The sequence below is a fragment of the Serinus canaria genome, chromosome 3, assembly GCF_022539315.1.
Source record: "Serinus canaria isolate serCan28SL12 chromosome 3, serCan2020, whole genome shotgun sequence".
NCBI classification, from domain to species: domain Eukaryota; kingdom Metazoa; phylum Chordata; class Aves; order Passeriformes; family Fringillidae; genus Serinus; species Serinus canaria.
This window is the reverse complement of record NC_066316.1, coordinates 112,432,893-112,448,756: the sequence shown is the minus strand read 5'-3', so window position 1 is coordinate 112,448,756 and position 15,864 is coordinate 112,432,893. Positions and strand designations below refer to the sequence as shown.

Here is a 15,864-nt window from a genome sequence, read left to right as displayed (position 1 = left end):
AAGGAGCAGGAGAAGGAGAGGAAGGGGTTAACGTGACAGGAGACAGAGAACAGGCAGCAAGGGAGAGGAAAGGCAGGAAGAGAAGGAGATGTGGAAGGGAGAAGAAACATCCGGAGGATGGAAATGTGATGGAAGGGGAGAGGTTGAAGCAATAGATGCAGGCAGGGAGAGGGGAGAGGCAGGAGAGGATGGGCATCAGAGAGGAGCCCAGGAGCTCTGGGGCTCCAGGCAGGACCAGGACCCTTCCCTGCTCTCCTGCCATGTCTGCTCTCCTGCTGCCCAGCCTGAAAATCAAGAGAAGCTCAGGAATGCCAAGTGGACCCCAGGGGGAATCTTTCTCCCTGTGTTTTTTGGGCAAATGGAGCAGCTGTCAAAAACTGTTTTAAGGCAATGAGTTGCATCAGTGAGCTGTGGCTTCCAGTCAGAACCATGCTGGGGGAGAGAAGGGGCGAAGCTGGAGAGGAAATTCTGTTTGTAGTGAAACTGTTTCACCCTGCAAACGCTGCAGTGCTTGTAAATAGCTGGGGGGTTACAGACGCTGAGAGAGAGCAGTGTTTGAAGTGAGAACAAACCCCCGGGGGCGGTGGAGCTGCAGCTGCAGCCGCGGGAGGCTCCCGGAGGGAAAACTCTGCCAGGAGGGAGCCAGGAGCTCCAGGGAGGTGTGGCCACCCTGAGTCCCCAGAGCTGCTGTCCCTCCGAGGACGCTGTGGGGGCCAGAGCAGGTCACCAGGTGCCCTCGGGGGTCACCCCCCAGGTTCAGCCACAGCCAGGCTTTCTGCTGGAACATTTTCTGGTTTTTCTCCTTTCCCAGCAATTCTTGGATGTCCCCTGTGCTGCTCACCCAGTGCACAGCCCCCAGAGCCACAGCCTGTGCCACCTCTGACACCTGGGCAGGGCTCACAGCTCTCAGAGCCACAGCTTGTGCCACCTCTGACACCTGGGCAGGGCTCACAGCTCTCAGAGCCACAGTTTGTGCCACCTCTGACACCTGGGCAGGGCTCACAGCTCTCAGAGCCACAGCCTGTGCCACCTCTGACACCTGGGCAGGGCTCACAGCTCTCAGAGCCACAGTCTGTGCCACCTCTGACACCTGGGCAGGGCTCACAGCTCTCAGAGCCACAGTTTGTGCCACCTCTGACACCTGGGCAGGGCTCACAGCTCCCAGAGCCACAGCCTGTGCCACCTCTGACACCTGGGCAGGGCTCACAGCTCTCAGAGCCACAGTTTGTGACACCACTGACACCTGGGCAGGGCTCACAGCTCCCAGAGCCACACCTTGTGCCACCACTGACACCTGGGCAGGGCTCACAGCTCCCAGTGCCACAGCTTGTGACACCACTGACACCTGGGCAGGGCTCGGCTGTCCCTGTCTCTGGGTGGGGTCAATCCCTCCAGTTCTGCACCCACTCTGAGCCTCTGAGCCCCCCAACCCTGCTCTGAGCCCCCCAACCCTGCTCTGAGCTCCCAACCCTGCTCTGAGCTCCCAACCCTGCTCTGAGCTCCCAACCCTGCTCTGAGCCCCCCAACCCTGCTCTGAGCTGCCCACCCTGCTCTAACACCCCAACCCTGCTCTGAGCTCCCAATTCTGCTCTGAGCCCCCCAACCCTGCTCTGAGCTCCCAATTCTGCTTTGAGCACCCCAACCCTGCTCTGAGCTGCCCACCCTGCTCTGAGCCCCCACCCTGAGCCCCCAACCCTGCCTTGAGCCCCCCACCCTGCTCTGAGCTCCCAATTCTGCTCTGAGCCCCCAACCCTGCTCTGAGCTCCCCAACCTTGCCTTGAGCCCCCCACCCTGCTCTGACCTCCCAACCCTGCTCTGAGCCCCCCAACCCTGCTCTGAGCCCCCCAACCCTACTCTGAGCTGCCCACCCTGCTCTAACACCCCAACCCTGCTCTGAGCTCCCAATTCTTCTTTGAGCACCCCAATCCTGCTCTGAGATCTGCTCTAACACACCAGCCCTGCTCTGAGCCCCCCATCCCTCCTCTGCACACCCATTTCTTCATGTCCACCCTGGCCAAGGGACCCCCAAGCCCCTCACCAAGACCTACTTGAGCTTCAGCTCCCGCGTCTGCTCGTTCTGGGCCTCCTCCAGGTCCTGGCGCACGCGGATGTACTCGTCGTGCTGGTCCTGGATCTCAGCCTTCACCGCCTGCAGCTTGGCGTAGAGCTGGGAGGGGACAGCAGCACCTCAGCCCTGTCCCCAAGGAGGGACCTCCTCAACCCTGTCCCCGTCCCCACCTGCCACGCTCTCACCTTCTTGAGCTTCTTGGTTTTGATCTCCACCTCCTGCTGCAGGGACGTGTAGGTCTCGCGCAGCTCCATGGTCTCCTCGTCCCTCAGCAGCATCTCCTGCTGCATCTCGCGTTCCCGGCGTTTCTGCGGGGCAGGGACACGGCTGGGACCGGGATGGGGACAGGGGGGACACCCCTGGACACCCCCAGGACAGCCCTGTCACCCCCCCCAGTACCTGCTCGGCGATCTCCTGCCGCCTCAGCTCCAGCATCTTCTGCTGCTCGTTGGTGTGGTCCACGATGGTCCTGCCCCCGATCAGCAGCTTGCTCTCCATGGCCTGCAGGGGACAGGGGGACAGGGCAGGGGGTCAGGGCTGGCATCCCCACCCCTGCCCGTGGGCTTTGCCCCATGCTACCCTCACTGGGTGGTGACCCCCATCCCTGATTGTGTGGGCACACCCACCCCTGATCCCTGTCCCCATCCTTGATCCCTGGTGGTCACCCCCAGCCCTGATCCCTGTCCCCATTCTTGATCCCTGTCCCCAGCCCTGATCTCTGATGGTCACCCCCATTCTTGATCCCTGTCCCCAGCCCTGATCCTTGGGGGTCACCCCCATCCCTGAGCCCTGTCCCCAGCCCTGATTCCTGTCCCCATCCCTGATTCCTGTCCCCACCCCTGATCCCTGTCCCCAGCCCTGATCCCTGGTGGTCTGGGAGGGGCTCTCCCCCCAGGGTGAGGGAGGGGTGGTCCAGGAACCTCCAGAGCCAGATTTGTGTAATTTTGGCACCATTCCTGGGGCCATATTTGGGCCTTTTCTTGGGCATTTTTTTGGGCCATTTTAGGGTCATGGGGGACCTACTGGGTCATTTTTGGGGGGCAGTTTTGGCCATTTTGAGCCATTTTGCTGCCATTTTTGTCACCATTTTTTGGTGATTTTTGCGCCTTTTTTGGGTCATATTTGGGGCATTTTTGGGACAATTTTTGGGCCATTTTAGGGCCCTTTTAGGACCCCCACCCCTGATCCCTTCCCCCATCCCTGATCCCTGGTGGTCACCCCCATCCCTGCTCCCTGTCCCCATCCCTGCTCCCTGTCCCCAGCCCTGCTCAGGGAGGTGGGAGCATTCAGTGCCCCTCTGCTCGGAGCCCTGCTGATGGGGAGGAGGCTGGGCACGATTAGATTGGACATTGGGAACAATTCCCACCTGGAAGGGGCTGCCCTGCCCTGGCACAGGCCTGGATTCCCCATCCCGGGAGGGATTTAAACCCTGTGGCTGTGGCACTTGGGGACAGGGGACAGAGGTGGCCTGGGCAGGGCTGGGAATGATCCTTGAAGGGCTTTCCCCACGGTTCCATGACTCCATGGCCACCCAGCAGCCCAGGGCTGGTTCAGCACCATGGGGACAGCACAGGCTGCAGGGGGGGCGGGTGACGTGGGCAGGTGACATGTCCCCTCCCTGGGGCCACCAGCACCGAGCCTGAGCTGCTCCAGGCTGCTTCCTTCTGTACAGCTGGGATGGGATGGGATGGGATGGAGATGGGATGGGATGGGATGGGATGGGATGGGCTGGGATGGGCAGGGATGGGCAGGGATGGACTGGGATGGGATGGGATGGGCAGGGATGGGATAGGATGGGATGGGCAGCAGCTGTGGACCAGACCCCACCCCACCAGGCCACCACACAGAAATGCACAAATACACACATAAACACACACAAATACACATAGAAATGGGGTGGTGCACACAAAAATGCACAAACACACATTTAAATATGCACATACACACAAATAAACAGACAAAAATACACACACAGAGGCTGTGCACACAGAAATGCACAAACACACAAATCAACACACACAAACAGGGGCTGTGCACTCAGAAATACACAAACACACACAAATATACACACATGGGCCGTGCACACAGAAATGCAAAATACACACACACAGGGAGCACATCCTGTGCCAGGCTGAACACGTTCACACCCACCTGGGTATGTGTGGGAGCACCAGGTGTCTGTGCACACTCTGTGTGTGTGTGTGTGTGTGTGTGCGCACCGTGTGTGTGCACCATGTGTGTGTGTTTGTGTGTATGCACACAGTGTGTGTGTCTGTGTGTATTTGTATCTCTGTGCACACTGTGTGTGTATTTGTGTCTATGTGCACTGTGTGTGTGCGTGCACACTGTGTCTGTGTGTGTGCACACTGTGTGTGTTCGTATCTCTGTGCACAGTCTGTATATGTGTGTGCACACTGTGTCTGTGTGTGTGTGCACACTGTGTGTGTATTTGTATCTATGTGCACAGTGTGTATGTGTATATGCACGCTGTGAGTGTGTCTGTGTGTATTCGTATCTCTGTGCACAGTGTGTATATGTGTGTGCACACTGTGTGTCTGTGTGTGTGTGCACACTGTGTGTGTATTTGTCTATGTGCACTGTGTGTGTGTGTGCACACTGTGTGTGTGAACAATGTGTGTGTATTTGTGTCTATGTGCACTGTGTGTGTGTGCACACTGTGTGTGTGAACACTGTCTGTGTGCACACTGTGTGTGTATTTGTGTCTATGTGCACACTCTGTGTGTGTGTGCACACTGTGTATGTATTTGTGTCTATATGCACTGTGTGTGTATTTGTGTCTATGTGCACTGTGTATGTGCACACTGTATGTCTGTGTATTTGTGTCTATGTGCACACTGTGTGTGTGTGCACACTGTGCATGTATTTGTGTCTATGTGCACTGTGTGTGTATGTGTGTGTGCACACTGTGTCTGTGTGTATGTGTGCACTGTGTGTATTTGTGTCTATATGCACACTGTGTCTGCATGTGCACACTGTATCGGTATGTGTATGTGCACACTGTGTGTGTATTTGTATCTCTGTGCACACTGTGTCTGCATATGCACACTGTATCTGTGTGTGTATGAGCACACTGTGTGTGAGTGTGTCTGTGTGCACACTGTGTGTATCTGTGTCTATGTGCACTGTGTGTGTATGTGTATATGCACACTGTGAGTGTGTCTGTGTATTTGTATCTCTGCACACTGTGTGTTTGTGTGCACATTGTCTGTGTGTGTATTTGTGTCTATGTGCACTGGGTGTGTATGTGTGTGTGCACACTGTGAGTGTGTCTGTGTATTTGTATCTCTGTGCACACTGTGTGTCTGTCTGTGTGCACACTCTGTGTATTGGTGTCTGTGTGCACACTGTGTGTGTATTTGTGTCTATGTGCACTGGGTGTGTATGTGTGTGTGCACACTGTGAGTGTGTCTGTGTGTATTTGTATCTATGTGCACACTGTGTGTCTGTCTGTGTGCACACTCTGTGTATTGGTGTCTATGTGCACACAGTGTGTGTATTTGTGTCTATGTGCACTGTGTGTCTATGTGTGTGTGCACACTGTGAGTGTGTCTGTGTACTTGTATCTCTGTGCACACTGTGTGTCTGTCTGTGTGCACATTCTGTGTATTGGTGTCTGTGTGCACACTGTGTGTGTATTTGTGTCTATGTGCACTGTGTGTCTATGTGTGTGTGCACACTGTGAGTGTGTCTGTGTACTTGTATCTCTGTGCACACTGTGTGTCTGTCTGTGTGCACATTCTGTGTATTGGTGTCTATGTGCACACAGTGTGTGTATTTGTGTCTGTGTGCACTGGGTGTGTATGTGTGTGTGCACACAGTGAGTGTGTCTGTGTGTATTTGTATCTCTGTGCACACTGTGTGTCTGTCTGTGTGCACACTCTGTGTATTGGTGTCTATGTGCACACAGTGTGTGTATTTGTGTCTATGTGCACTGTGTGTGCACACTGTGAGTGTGTCTGTGTATTTGTATCTCTGTGCACACTGTGTGTCTGTCTGTGTGCACACTCCGTGTATTGGTGTCTATGTGGACCATGTGTATGCGCACACTCTGTGTGTGTGTGTGCACGCTGTGTGTGTATGTGCACAGTGTGTGTGTGCACACACAGTGTGTGCCTGCGTGTGCACACTGTGTGTGTGTTTGTGTCTATGTGCACTGTGTGTCTGTGTAAGCACACCGTGTGTTTATTTGTGTCTATGTGCACACTGTGTGTGTGTGTTTGTGTGTGTGCACCCTGTGTGTGTGTCTGTCTGTGTGTGCACTGTGTGTATGCACACTGATGTGTCTTGTGTACTCTCTGTGTGTGTGTGTGCACTGTGTGTGTGTGTGCACACTCTGTGTGTATTGTGCAGTCCACCTGTGTGTGTGTTGCCTGTGCCACTCTGTGTGTGCACTGTCTGTGTGTGTGCACACTCTGTGTGTGTGTGTATGAGCACACTGGTGCACCTGTGTGTCTGTCTGTGTGTGTGCACACTGTGAGTGTGTCTGTGTGTGTGTGCACTGTGTGTGCACACTTGTGTAGTGCACACTGTGAGGTGTCGTGTGTAACGCGTGCACTGTGTTCTGTGTGTCTATGTGCACACTGTGTGGTGTGTGTTGTGTGCACTGTCGTGTATGTGCCCTGTGTGTGTGTGTGTATGAGCACACTGTGTGTGCACTGTGTGCACACTCTGTGTATGTGCACACTGTGAGTGTGTCTGTGTGTATTTGTGTCTGTGTGCACACCATGTGTGTGTATTGGTGCCCTGCAGCCCTGCTCCTGTGTCAGGTTGTCCATGGGGGTCAAATGGGGGGACACCCTGTGCCCCCCACAGCTGCACCTCAGGGCTGTCAGCAGGGACAGGCCCAGATGTCCCCAGGACACCACACACAGCTTCAAAAATCAATCTCCCAGCCACAGAGACAGCTCTGAAATGTCCCCTGTGCCACCAGCACAGGGCCACCCTCACCCACAGGACACCTGCCCCTGAGGTCCCTCTGGCCCCCCAGATCATGGGGCCCTGCTCCTCACAGGGCCTGGACCCCCTCCCCACTGCCATGGCCACAGCCCTGAGGGACAGAGGGGCCACCAGGCCACCCCGAGGGTGGTGCCAGCACTGGGGGGGGTCACACGGTGGCCATGGTGCTGCTGTCACATGTCCCTGGGGCAGGGGTCTCCATGGGGGTGCTGGGCACAGAGTGGGGGGCTCTGGCAAACCGGTGCTCCCATCCCCACTGACACCTCCTGGGGCAAGGCCCTGTTTCCATGGTATTTCCCTCATTTTACCCCTTCCAGCTCCAGGGGGTGCATTGCGGGTTCTGGGGGAACCCAGGGGACACCCCAAAGCTGTGCCAGCTCCCCCAGCACCCAGGGGACACCCCCAATTGTGCCTTCAGCCCCCAGCACCCAGGGGACACCCCAAAGCTGTGCCAGCAGCTCCCAGCACCCAGGGGACACCCCCAAAGCTGTGCCTTCAGCCCCCAGCACCCAGGGGACATCCCCAGAGCTGTGCCTTCAGCTCCCAGCACCCAGGGGACACCCCAAAGCTGTGCCAGCTCCCCCAGCACCCAGGGGACACCCCAAAGCTGTGCCAGCAGGCCCCAGCACCCAGGGGACACCCGCCAAAGCTGTGCCTTCAGGCCCCAGCACCCAGGGGACACCGCCAAAGCTGTGCCAGCTCCCCCAGCACCCAGGGGACACCCCCACAGCTGTGCACTCCTCCCTTTCCCACCCAGTGAGACCCCCACAGCCATTCAGTTCTGTGGGGACACAGCCCCCCAGGGTGTCCCAGCCAGCCCCCCTGACCCTGGGGATCCCTCCTTCCTCCCTTGGATGGGTGTCCCAGGCTGGGTGTTCTGCTGGGGGCTGACACCCCCAAGGGCAGCCCCCCACCCAATCCTCTGCCATCCCCTGCCAGGGCTGGGGGCTCTGGAGTGCCAGGGGCCCCTCACCCTTCTCCTCCAAACCCAGTTCTTGGTCCTTGACACTGAGTGTCCCCTGAGGACCCCGCTGGGGTGCAGGGAGGGGACCAGGATGGCACTGGGACGATGGTCCCGCTGCCATGCCCTCACACAGAGCTCCCCCCTGCAGACACCATCCCCAGCAGATTAAGAGGTTTCTCAGTGCCACCGGTTCCTCCCTGCCAGGGCATTTATTCCCTCTAAAGAAGAGACTCCCAATCTCCTTTAGCAATCTCCTTAGCCTCTCCCAGGAACTCATTTCCAGCACCCAAAGAACTTCCCAGCACTTTCCCTCCCGCTGACCTCGGCCTCAGCCCCTGGCACAGCCCTTGAAAGCACCCACACCCCACAGCCAGCTCCCCTGTGGCACAGCCCCTCTGCCTGGGCACACATCTGGGCACCCAGGAGCACATCTGGGTGCCCAATGCACATCTGCTGGGGCAGGCTGACCCCACCTCTCTGAGCTCCGTGTCCCACATGTCCCAGCTGGGTGGCAGAGGCAGAGCCCACACCCACGAGTGTGACAATAAGACGGGGTGCAGTGCGTCACCCGTGGGGGTGGGGAGCACCCCGTGTCCCCCCTGTCACCTCGGCTGCCTTTGCCATGGTCACTATGGAGCCAGTGGCTCCTTGCCCAGCCCCACCGTGTGGCAAAGCTGCCCATGAGCACCCTGAGGCCACCCAGTGTCCCTGCACTGTCCCACGGGCAGTGCCCACTGGGGTGAGTGTCACAGCAGGCTGTGCCCCTCTGGCACAGGGGGGATTTGTGCTCTACTGTCACTGCTCTGTACCCCCAGAGCCAGAGGGTCCCTGTGTGCAGAGTGGCCCCAAAGGCCACCAAAAGGGACATGGTGTCATCTCTCCTCCGGCCCTGCCTTGTTACTCAGCAGTTCCAGGACACACAGTGGCCCTGAGCCAGCCCTGCTGAGCCAGACAGGGAGACTGTGCTGGACAGCTGCCAGCCCAGCCCAGCCTGCACCCCACAGCCTGCACCCCACTGTGACAGGGGGATGGCTGCAGAGACCCCTGTGCCAGGCATCCTGCTCTGCCAGGACACTTGTCACAGGACACTTGTCACGGGACACCCGCTGTGCCAGCCAACAGCCCACGGCTCTGCCCCAGTGGCACGTCCCAGTGCGATCCCACGCTCTCTGTGCAGGCATCCAGGCATGGCCACACATCCCTGGGCACGGCCACGTGTCCCTGGGGCTCCCACAAACACCACCCTGGCCATGGGAGAGGGTCCTGACCCCTGCCCAGCCCTGGCACCCCGGGTATGTCCCCCTCCAGAGGGGTCCCTGCCTGCCTGGGCTCCAGCCCAGTCCCCACATCCAGGCCAGAGCGGTGCCAGAGGGGCTGTGCCAGAGGGGCTGTGCTGAGTGTGATGCCAAGGGTCAGGGTGCTCCTCCCCACTGCTGGGACTGTGGTCCTGGCCCCATGGCCACCACGGGTAGGTGGGAGGGGTCAGGACCCCCCAGCCCAGAGGGGACAGGAGCAGGGCTGGGGCAGGGGAAGGTGCAGCCCCAGACCCTGACATAGCTGGGGCTGCTGTGGCCCCTCTCACCCTCAGCACCAAACCCCTGAGCATCCCTGAGCCAGCAGTGGTGCCCTCATCCACCCTGCTCTGGCTTGGGGTGCCAGGAAGGATTCGGGCTGGGGAGGGGGATGGGGGTCCCTGCAGAATTGCCAGGCCCTGTCCATCCTCACAGAGCCCACTGGGAGCCAGGGGCTGGACAGAACTGGGGGAAGGTGCCCCCTGTCCTCAGCCCCAGCCCTGGGCTCACTCCCGAGGCCACCAGGGACGAATCTGCAGCATCACTCTCATCACTCCCCCTTCCCACACAAGCTGCTTTGTTGTGCCAAAGGGGACAAGAGCTGAGCACAGCACACTCGTGCCACCAGTGACCCTCTCCCCTGTGGCCCTTCCCTCCCACCCCCTGCAGCTCCCACACAGCTCCCCACAGTGTCCCCACACAGGTCTGAGGGCCACCCCAGCCCAGCCCCATGCCAGAGCCTGGGGCTGCCCTTGGGGACCCTGCCTGGTCACCTCACTTGGGAGACCCCCTTGCCGGGCACCGCGGTGGGCACCTCCCCCAGGCTCCCTGCTTGGGATCCATTCCCTCTCCACACCAGGGGCTGGGGGCACAGCAGGCACACCGGCCCCATTTGTCACCACATGTGGCAACACGAACCTTGTACTTGATGGCCAGCAGCTCCGTGGCCTCCTGCTCCTTCCGCAGGTCCTCTATCATCTTCTCCTTCTCCTGGAGCAGCTTCTGCTTCTCCTCACTCACCAGGCTGTGGTCATCCTGGATAGCGGCTTTCTCCTCTTCCAGCCTCTCCTTCTGCTCCTTCAAGTAATTCTCCATGGTCTTCTCCAGGCCATCCTCATTCTCATCCTCCCCTTCATTGTCCACAGTGCCCTCTCCATCCATCGCTTTCTTCCTCCGGCTGCTCCTCCTCCTCTTCTTGCCCAGCATCCCGCGTTTCTCCAGCTGGGCTTTCAGCCGCACAATCTCCTCCTGGAACTCCCGCAGCAAGGTGTCCTTGGGGTCCTCGTTCACCCGGGGCTTGTTCTTGATGTTCTTGGCCCTGTTGGCGAACCTGAGGGTGGAGAGGCTCTCATCATAGCTGTGCGAGGCCGGGCCCAAGGTGGCCACCATGATTGTCTTGGCGTTGCCCCCGAGGGAGTCCTGCAGCAGGCGGGTGAGCTTGGAGTCCCGGTAGGGGATGTGCGTGCTCCGGCCGTCCACCAGCGCCGAGATGACGTTGCCCAGGGCCGAGAGGGAGAGGTTGATCTTGGAGGCTTCCTTGGGGCGCTCTCCGTGGGCCCCCATTTTGTTCTGGCGCTCGCTGCCAGCCAGGTCCACGAGGTTGAGCTTGCCCACGCGGATGTGCTCCTCGCCGTCCGGCCCCGTCTCGCTGCACTCGATGGTGATGAGGAAGATGGCGTGGGAGCGCGAGCTGTGCTCGTTCATGTTGGTGCTGCCCACGGAGCGCGTCTGGCTGCCCAGGTTCATCACGTGCTCGATCTCCTTGACGTTCTTGGTCACGAAGGAGGAGAGGTCCTTGATGTACACCCCGGTCTCGGGGTTCTCCTTCAGCTCCAGCTTCTTGCTCTGGTCCTTGGCGAGGAGGTCCCTGATCTCCTCCTGGTAGATCTCCAGGTACGAGGCCCTCACCAGGTACTGCTGGTTCTGCGAGCGGGAGATGTGGGTGAAGATGTGCTCGAAGGCGCTGGGGATGATGCCGCGCTTCTCGGGCTCCGCCCAGGCGCCCTGCATGGTGTAGGTCTTGCCGGTGCCGGTCTGGCCATAGGCGAAGACGGTGCCGTTGAAGCCCTGCAGCACCGAGTCGATGAGCGGCCGCACCGTCTCATCGTAGAGGTCGGCCTGCTTGGAGCTGGCGTCGTACACGGCGTCGAAGGTGAAGGTCTTGGGCAGCTCCCCGGGGGCGGCGCGGGGGTTGCGGATGCTTACCTGGCCCAGCTTCACGTCCAGCTCCAGGACGCGCTCGTATCCCGCCGCCTCCTCCCGCCGGCTCATGGGCCGGCACCGGGCCACCACCCGGAGCGCCTCGCAGCCGCTGCGGGGCTTACCGGCCATGGCGGCGGCGGGCGGGGCCGGCGGCGCAGCGGGGCTGGGGGGCTCAGCCGCGCCGCCCCCGCGGCATCCCCGGGGCCGAGGCCGGGGCCGGGGCCGGGGCCGGGGCGAAGCGGGCGGGGCCGGGGCGGGGGGCGCGGGCGGCCGGGGCGCGGCGGGGCGGCCCCGCCGGGCGCTCGCTCATGGCAGCGCGGCCGCTGCGCCCCGCCCGGTGCGGGGATGGGGCGGGCGGGGCGGGCCGGGGCGGGGCGCGGCCGCGCCGCGATTGGTGCGCGCTCCCGCCCGCGCCCGCGCCCCCCGAGCGCGCTCCCGCTGCCGCGCACCCGCAGCCGCGGGCGGGAGCGCCGCCGGCCCCCCCCCGGGCACGCCGGGAGCTGTAGTGCGGCCTTTGTGCGGCGCTCGGGAATGCGGGATGCGGGGATTAGGGGCAGGACTGGGGTGTGGAATGAAGGATGCAGGACTGGGATGCTGCATTGGAATGCAGAACCGGCGTGTGGGATTGGGATGTGGGAAGAAGAGTGCGGCGTTGGAATGCGGGATTGCGATGTGGGATGAAGGATACGGGTCTGCCGGGCAGGGCTGGGATGCAGGATTAGGATGCAGGATACAGAATGCAGGACTGGGATATGGGATCACGAATGCAGGAATGGCATGCAGGATGCAGGACTGGGATATGGGATGAAGGATACAGGATTGGGATGTAGGACAAAGGATTGGAATGTAGGACTGGGATGCTGCACTGGAATGCAGGACTGGGATGTGGGATGAAGGAGGCAGTACTGGGGTCCAGTGCTGGGATGCAGCACTGGAATGCAGGACTGAGATTCTGGCTGGGGTGCTGCATTGGAATGCAGGAGTGGAATGCAGGATGAAGGATTCCGGATGAAGGATTGAGGATGAAGGATGCAGGTCTGGGATGTGGGATACAGGATGTGGGATGCAGGATGCAGGACTGGGATGTGGGAAGCAGGGTGCAGGGTCCAGCATGGGGGATCAGGGATGTGGGATTGGGATGCAGGACAGAGGCAGGAGAATCAGGGGATGCCCAATCCCAGCACTCTGACAGGGACAGAGCTCTTTCCTCAGACCTGGCAGCCAGCACAGGGATAAACCCCCCATCCTATCCCATCCCATCCCATTATCCCATCCCATTCCAATGGATCTCTGGGCAGGATCACCCTGTGGACTTTGGGGGTCTCTGGGCTGTCCCAGGCTCTGTGTCCCCTTGCAGCCAGGCATGGCTGGTGCATCCCAGTGGGAATAATCCCGGTGCTTTAAGGGGCTGCAGGGGGAGATTAAACATTCTTGTGGTTAATCGAGTCTGAGCAGCCACCCGTTCCTTCCCCAGAACCAGAGATTATCCCATAATTAATTAATTAGGGTATTTGCTGCCATACACAGGCCTGCCTAGCGCTGTCCTAGTCCTCCTGCTCCAGGAGGAGCTTCCAGGCAGGGACAGTCCCCTCCCCAAAGGCACAGCCCCAGCTATGGAGGGGGACTGGGGAACAAAGGAGGGTGTGAGGGGGGAAAGTGGGAGGGAGACGCAGCAGGGATGGAGGGGAGATGGAATTGGGATGGAGGAACAATGGAGGGGGCAAGTGCAGGATGGAGAGGATGAAGGGAAGGGGGATGGAAGTGTCAGGGGAGAGAGGGTGGGAGGGGGATGCAGCAGTGATGGAAGGAAGGATGGAGGGGGGTGGAGGATGGACAAGGATGATGCAGAGGGATGGACAGATGGAGGTGGTGGGGAGGGTGACAAATGGAGGGGGCAATAGAGCAGGATGGAGGGGGCAATGGGGGTGGAGTCGAGGGATGGAGGGACAATGGAGGGGATGGAGGGTGTTATGGAGAGGGATGAAGGGAGTGATGGGAAGGTGGAGGAGGTAGGGAATGGGATTGGGGACAATGGGGCTGTGGAGGGGACACTGCTGGGGCCACCTTTCCTTGCCTGCCCTTTCCCAGGGAAGGCTCCATCCCCAGTGTGCTGCAGCTGGGCCCTGTCAGGGGCACAGCCACTGGCTGGGGACAGCCCCCATGGCACAGCACAGACCTGGTGGTGCTGTCCCCACTGTGCCCCCACATCCTGGCTCCCCACCAAGACCCTGTGCCATGGGCAGGGACCTGGGTGCTGTGTGGCTCTGCCTGTGGCACTGTCCCTGTGTCCCCAGGGATGAGTTCAGGGGCACCATTGCCCTGCTCCCCTGGCAGCCCCTGGCTGTGGTGGCCCAGCCCCAAATCCCCTGTAGGACCAGGCTGTAGGGACAGGCAGGTGGGTGACACACAGGAACAGGAGGATGTACAGGCAAGGCATGAGACATGGCTAAGAGACAGAGGGGACATGTCAGGAGCAGGGACACATAGGGACAATGTTCTGGGTAGGGACAGTGTGACATGTCAGGTGGGTTAACCTGTAGGGACACGGTGACATAGGGAGGGTGAGGTGACACGTATGGGCAGAATGACACATAGGGACACAGTGCCAGGCGGGGCAAGGTGCCAGGTAGGGATAGGTGACACATGAGGACAGTCCCTTGCCCACAGGTGTCAGCAGAGGACCAGAGTGTGCTAGTGGTGGCCAGTGCCCTCTGGCCTCGGGGTTGACCTTTGGGACTGTTCCTGGGGCTATGGGGCTGAGGGGACAGTGAACCCTCATTGTGGCCATCCTGGGCCAGCCCTGGGATGCCTGGGCAGGGACTCTGTGGGGCAACCACCTCCCACAAGCCCTCAGAGCAGAGCCCTGAGCCCCCAATGTGCATGGGAGGGATATGGCATGTGGATGGTGTCTGTGGGGGATATGGTGTGTATAGGGACATGGTGTGTACGGGAGATATGGTGGGGGATCCCACTTCCTGTGACCTTGGTTTTCCTGTTCCTCCCCATCAGGAGTTCCCACATCCTACAGCCACCCTGGGACACCCCAGCTGTCCCTTGTGGCTGCTGCCAGGACAACCCAGATACCCCTGAGTGTCCAGCCCACGGAACTCTGGTAGGCTTTGGGTCCCTGCAGCAATCCCACCACAGCCAACACTGGGACATCATGGCCACTTTTGAGACACTAGTGCCAGACCTGGGCCACCAAGGGTGTCCCTGGACAGCACAGTCACCTCTGGAACACTTCAGCCATCCCTGGCTACTGTGGCCATCCCAATTCCTGGCTCTTGTGGGTGACTGGGAGGAGCTGGGGGGGCTGTGGCCCTGTGTACCCTGTAGTCACTGGGACACTCTACACCCTTGGCTGGCAGTGAGGGTGGCATGAGACCTTGGAACCTTCTTCCCACAGTCTGCCCCGGGCTCCTGGCATTCCCTGGCTGCCAGAGCCAGGCAGGTGTGGGAGGGAAGGGATGCCTGGTGCTGGAGTGATGCTTTCCCACCCAGGGGACCCTCTCCCATCTCCTCCAGCACCGCCATCCCTGTGGCATTCCAGGCTAATAAAGGGGACGCTGATAAAGGGGAAAGGCTGCCAGGGACACGCCAGGACCTGCCCCACATGCTCTGGTGCAGCAGCTGCCCCTGAGGCACTGACAGCTCTGTTCCCCTTGGGCTGCACCTGGTGTGGGACTGTGGCACTGGGGACCAGCTCCCCCTCCCAAACCCTGCTCTGAGAGTGTCTCAGAGCTGCTTTCACTGCAGCCTCCACTCAGGGCAGTCCTTCATTCCCAGCTCCTGCTGCCATTCCCAACTCACTGCCCTGGAGCACTTCCACTTTGTCTAAACCAAGGTTGTAACAGGAGCACTCCATGGCTGCCAAAACCTTCTCACCTTCGCTGTCACCAGGAAATTGTGCTGGAGCTCAGGAACATCCTCTGATCAGAGTGCTGCCTCTGTTGGCAGGGTCACAGGAGGCACCCCTGTCCCCAGGGAGGACCTCTTTCCTCTGTGGGGACAGATGCAAGCACACAATTTGGGAACAGGGAAATCAGTCTCTGTTTTGGCAGTGTTGAGTTGACATTCCTTAGGATTTTTCTTGGTGTTTGGCCAACTGGTAGTGGTGTTGGCTGGAGCAGCCCTGGAGAAGAGCCTGGTGGGAAAAGGACATGACCAGTGTGATGTTCCCAGCTCGAGCTGCAGCTCAGAGGGTGGATCCTCTGGTTTCCCCCCCCCGCCAATGACCCTTCATCCTCTCACTCTCTTGGCTTCTACAGGGGGGAAGGGATGCTGAGGGTCCAGCAGGCATTTGGCTGCTTTCCCTCAAAACCAGCTTGCCAGCATTCCCAGAGATCCAGTGGGTTTATTTC

At 59.9% G+C, this 15,864-nt stretch overlaps 1 protein-coding gene across 1 annotated transcript in view; it reads right to left on the bottom strand.

Annotated features, from left to right (window-relative positions):
* Nucleotides 1–11,636, bottom strand: part of KIF3C (kinesin family member 3C) — an 18,312-nt gene extending 6,676 nt beyond the window's left edge. The window contains exons 1-4 of the mRNA XM_050972795.1: nucleotides 10,220–11,636; nucleotides 2,468–2,569; nucleotides 2,254–2,376; nucleotides 2,049–2,167 (exon numbers count right to left, since the gene is read on the bottom strand). Coding sequence (XP_050828752.1) covers nucleotides 2,049–2,167; nucleotides 2,254–2,376; nucleotides 2,468–2,569; nucleotides 10,220–11,632 — 1,757 coding nt within the window. The 5' untranslated portion in view covers nucleotides 11,633–11,636. The remainder of the gene's footprint in view (nucleotides 1–2,048; nucleotides 2,168–2,253; nucleotides 2,377–2,467; nucleotides 2,570–10,219) is intronic.
* Between the last annotated feature and the right edge of the window lie 4,228 nt (nucleotides 11,637–15,864).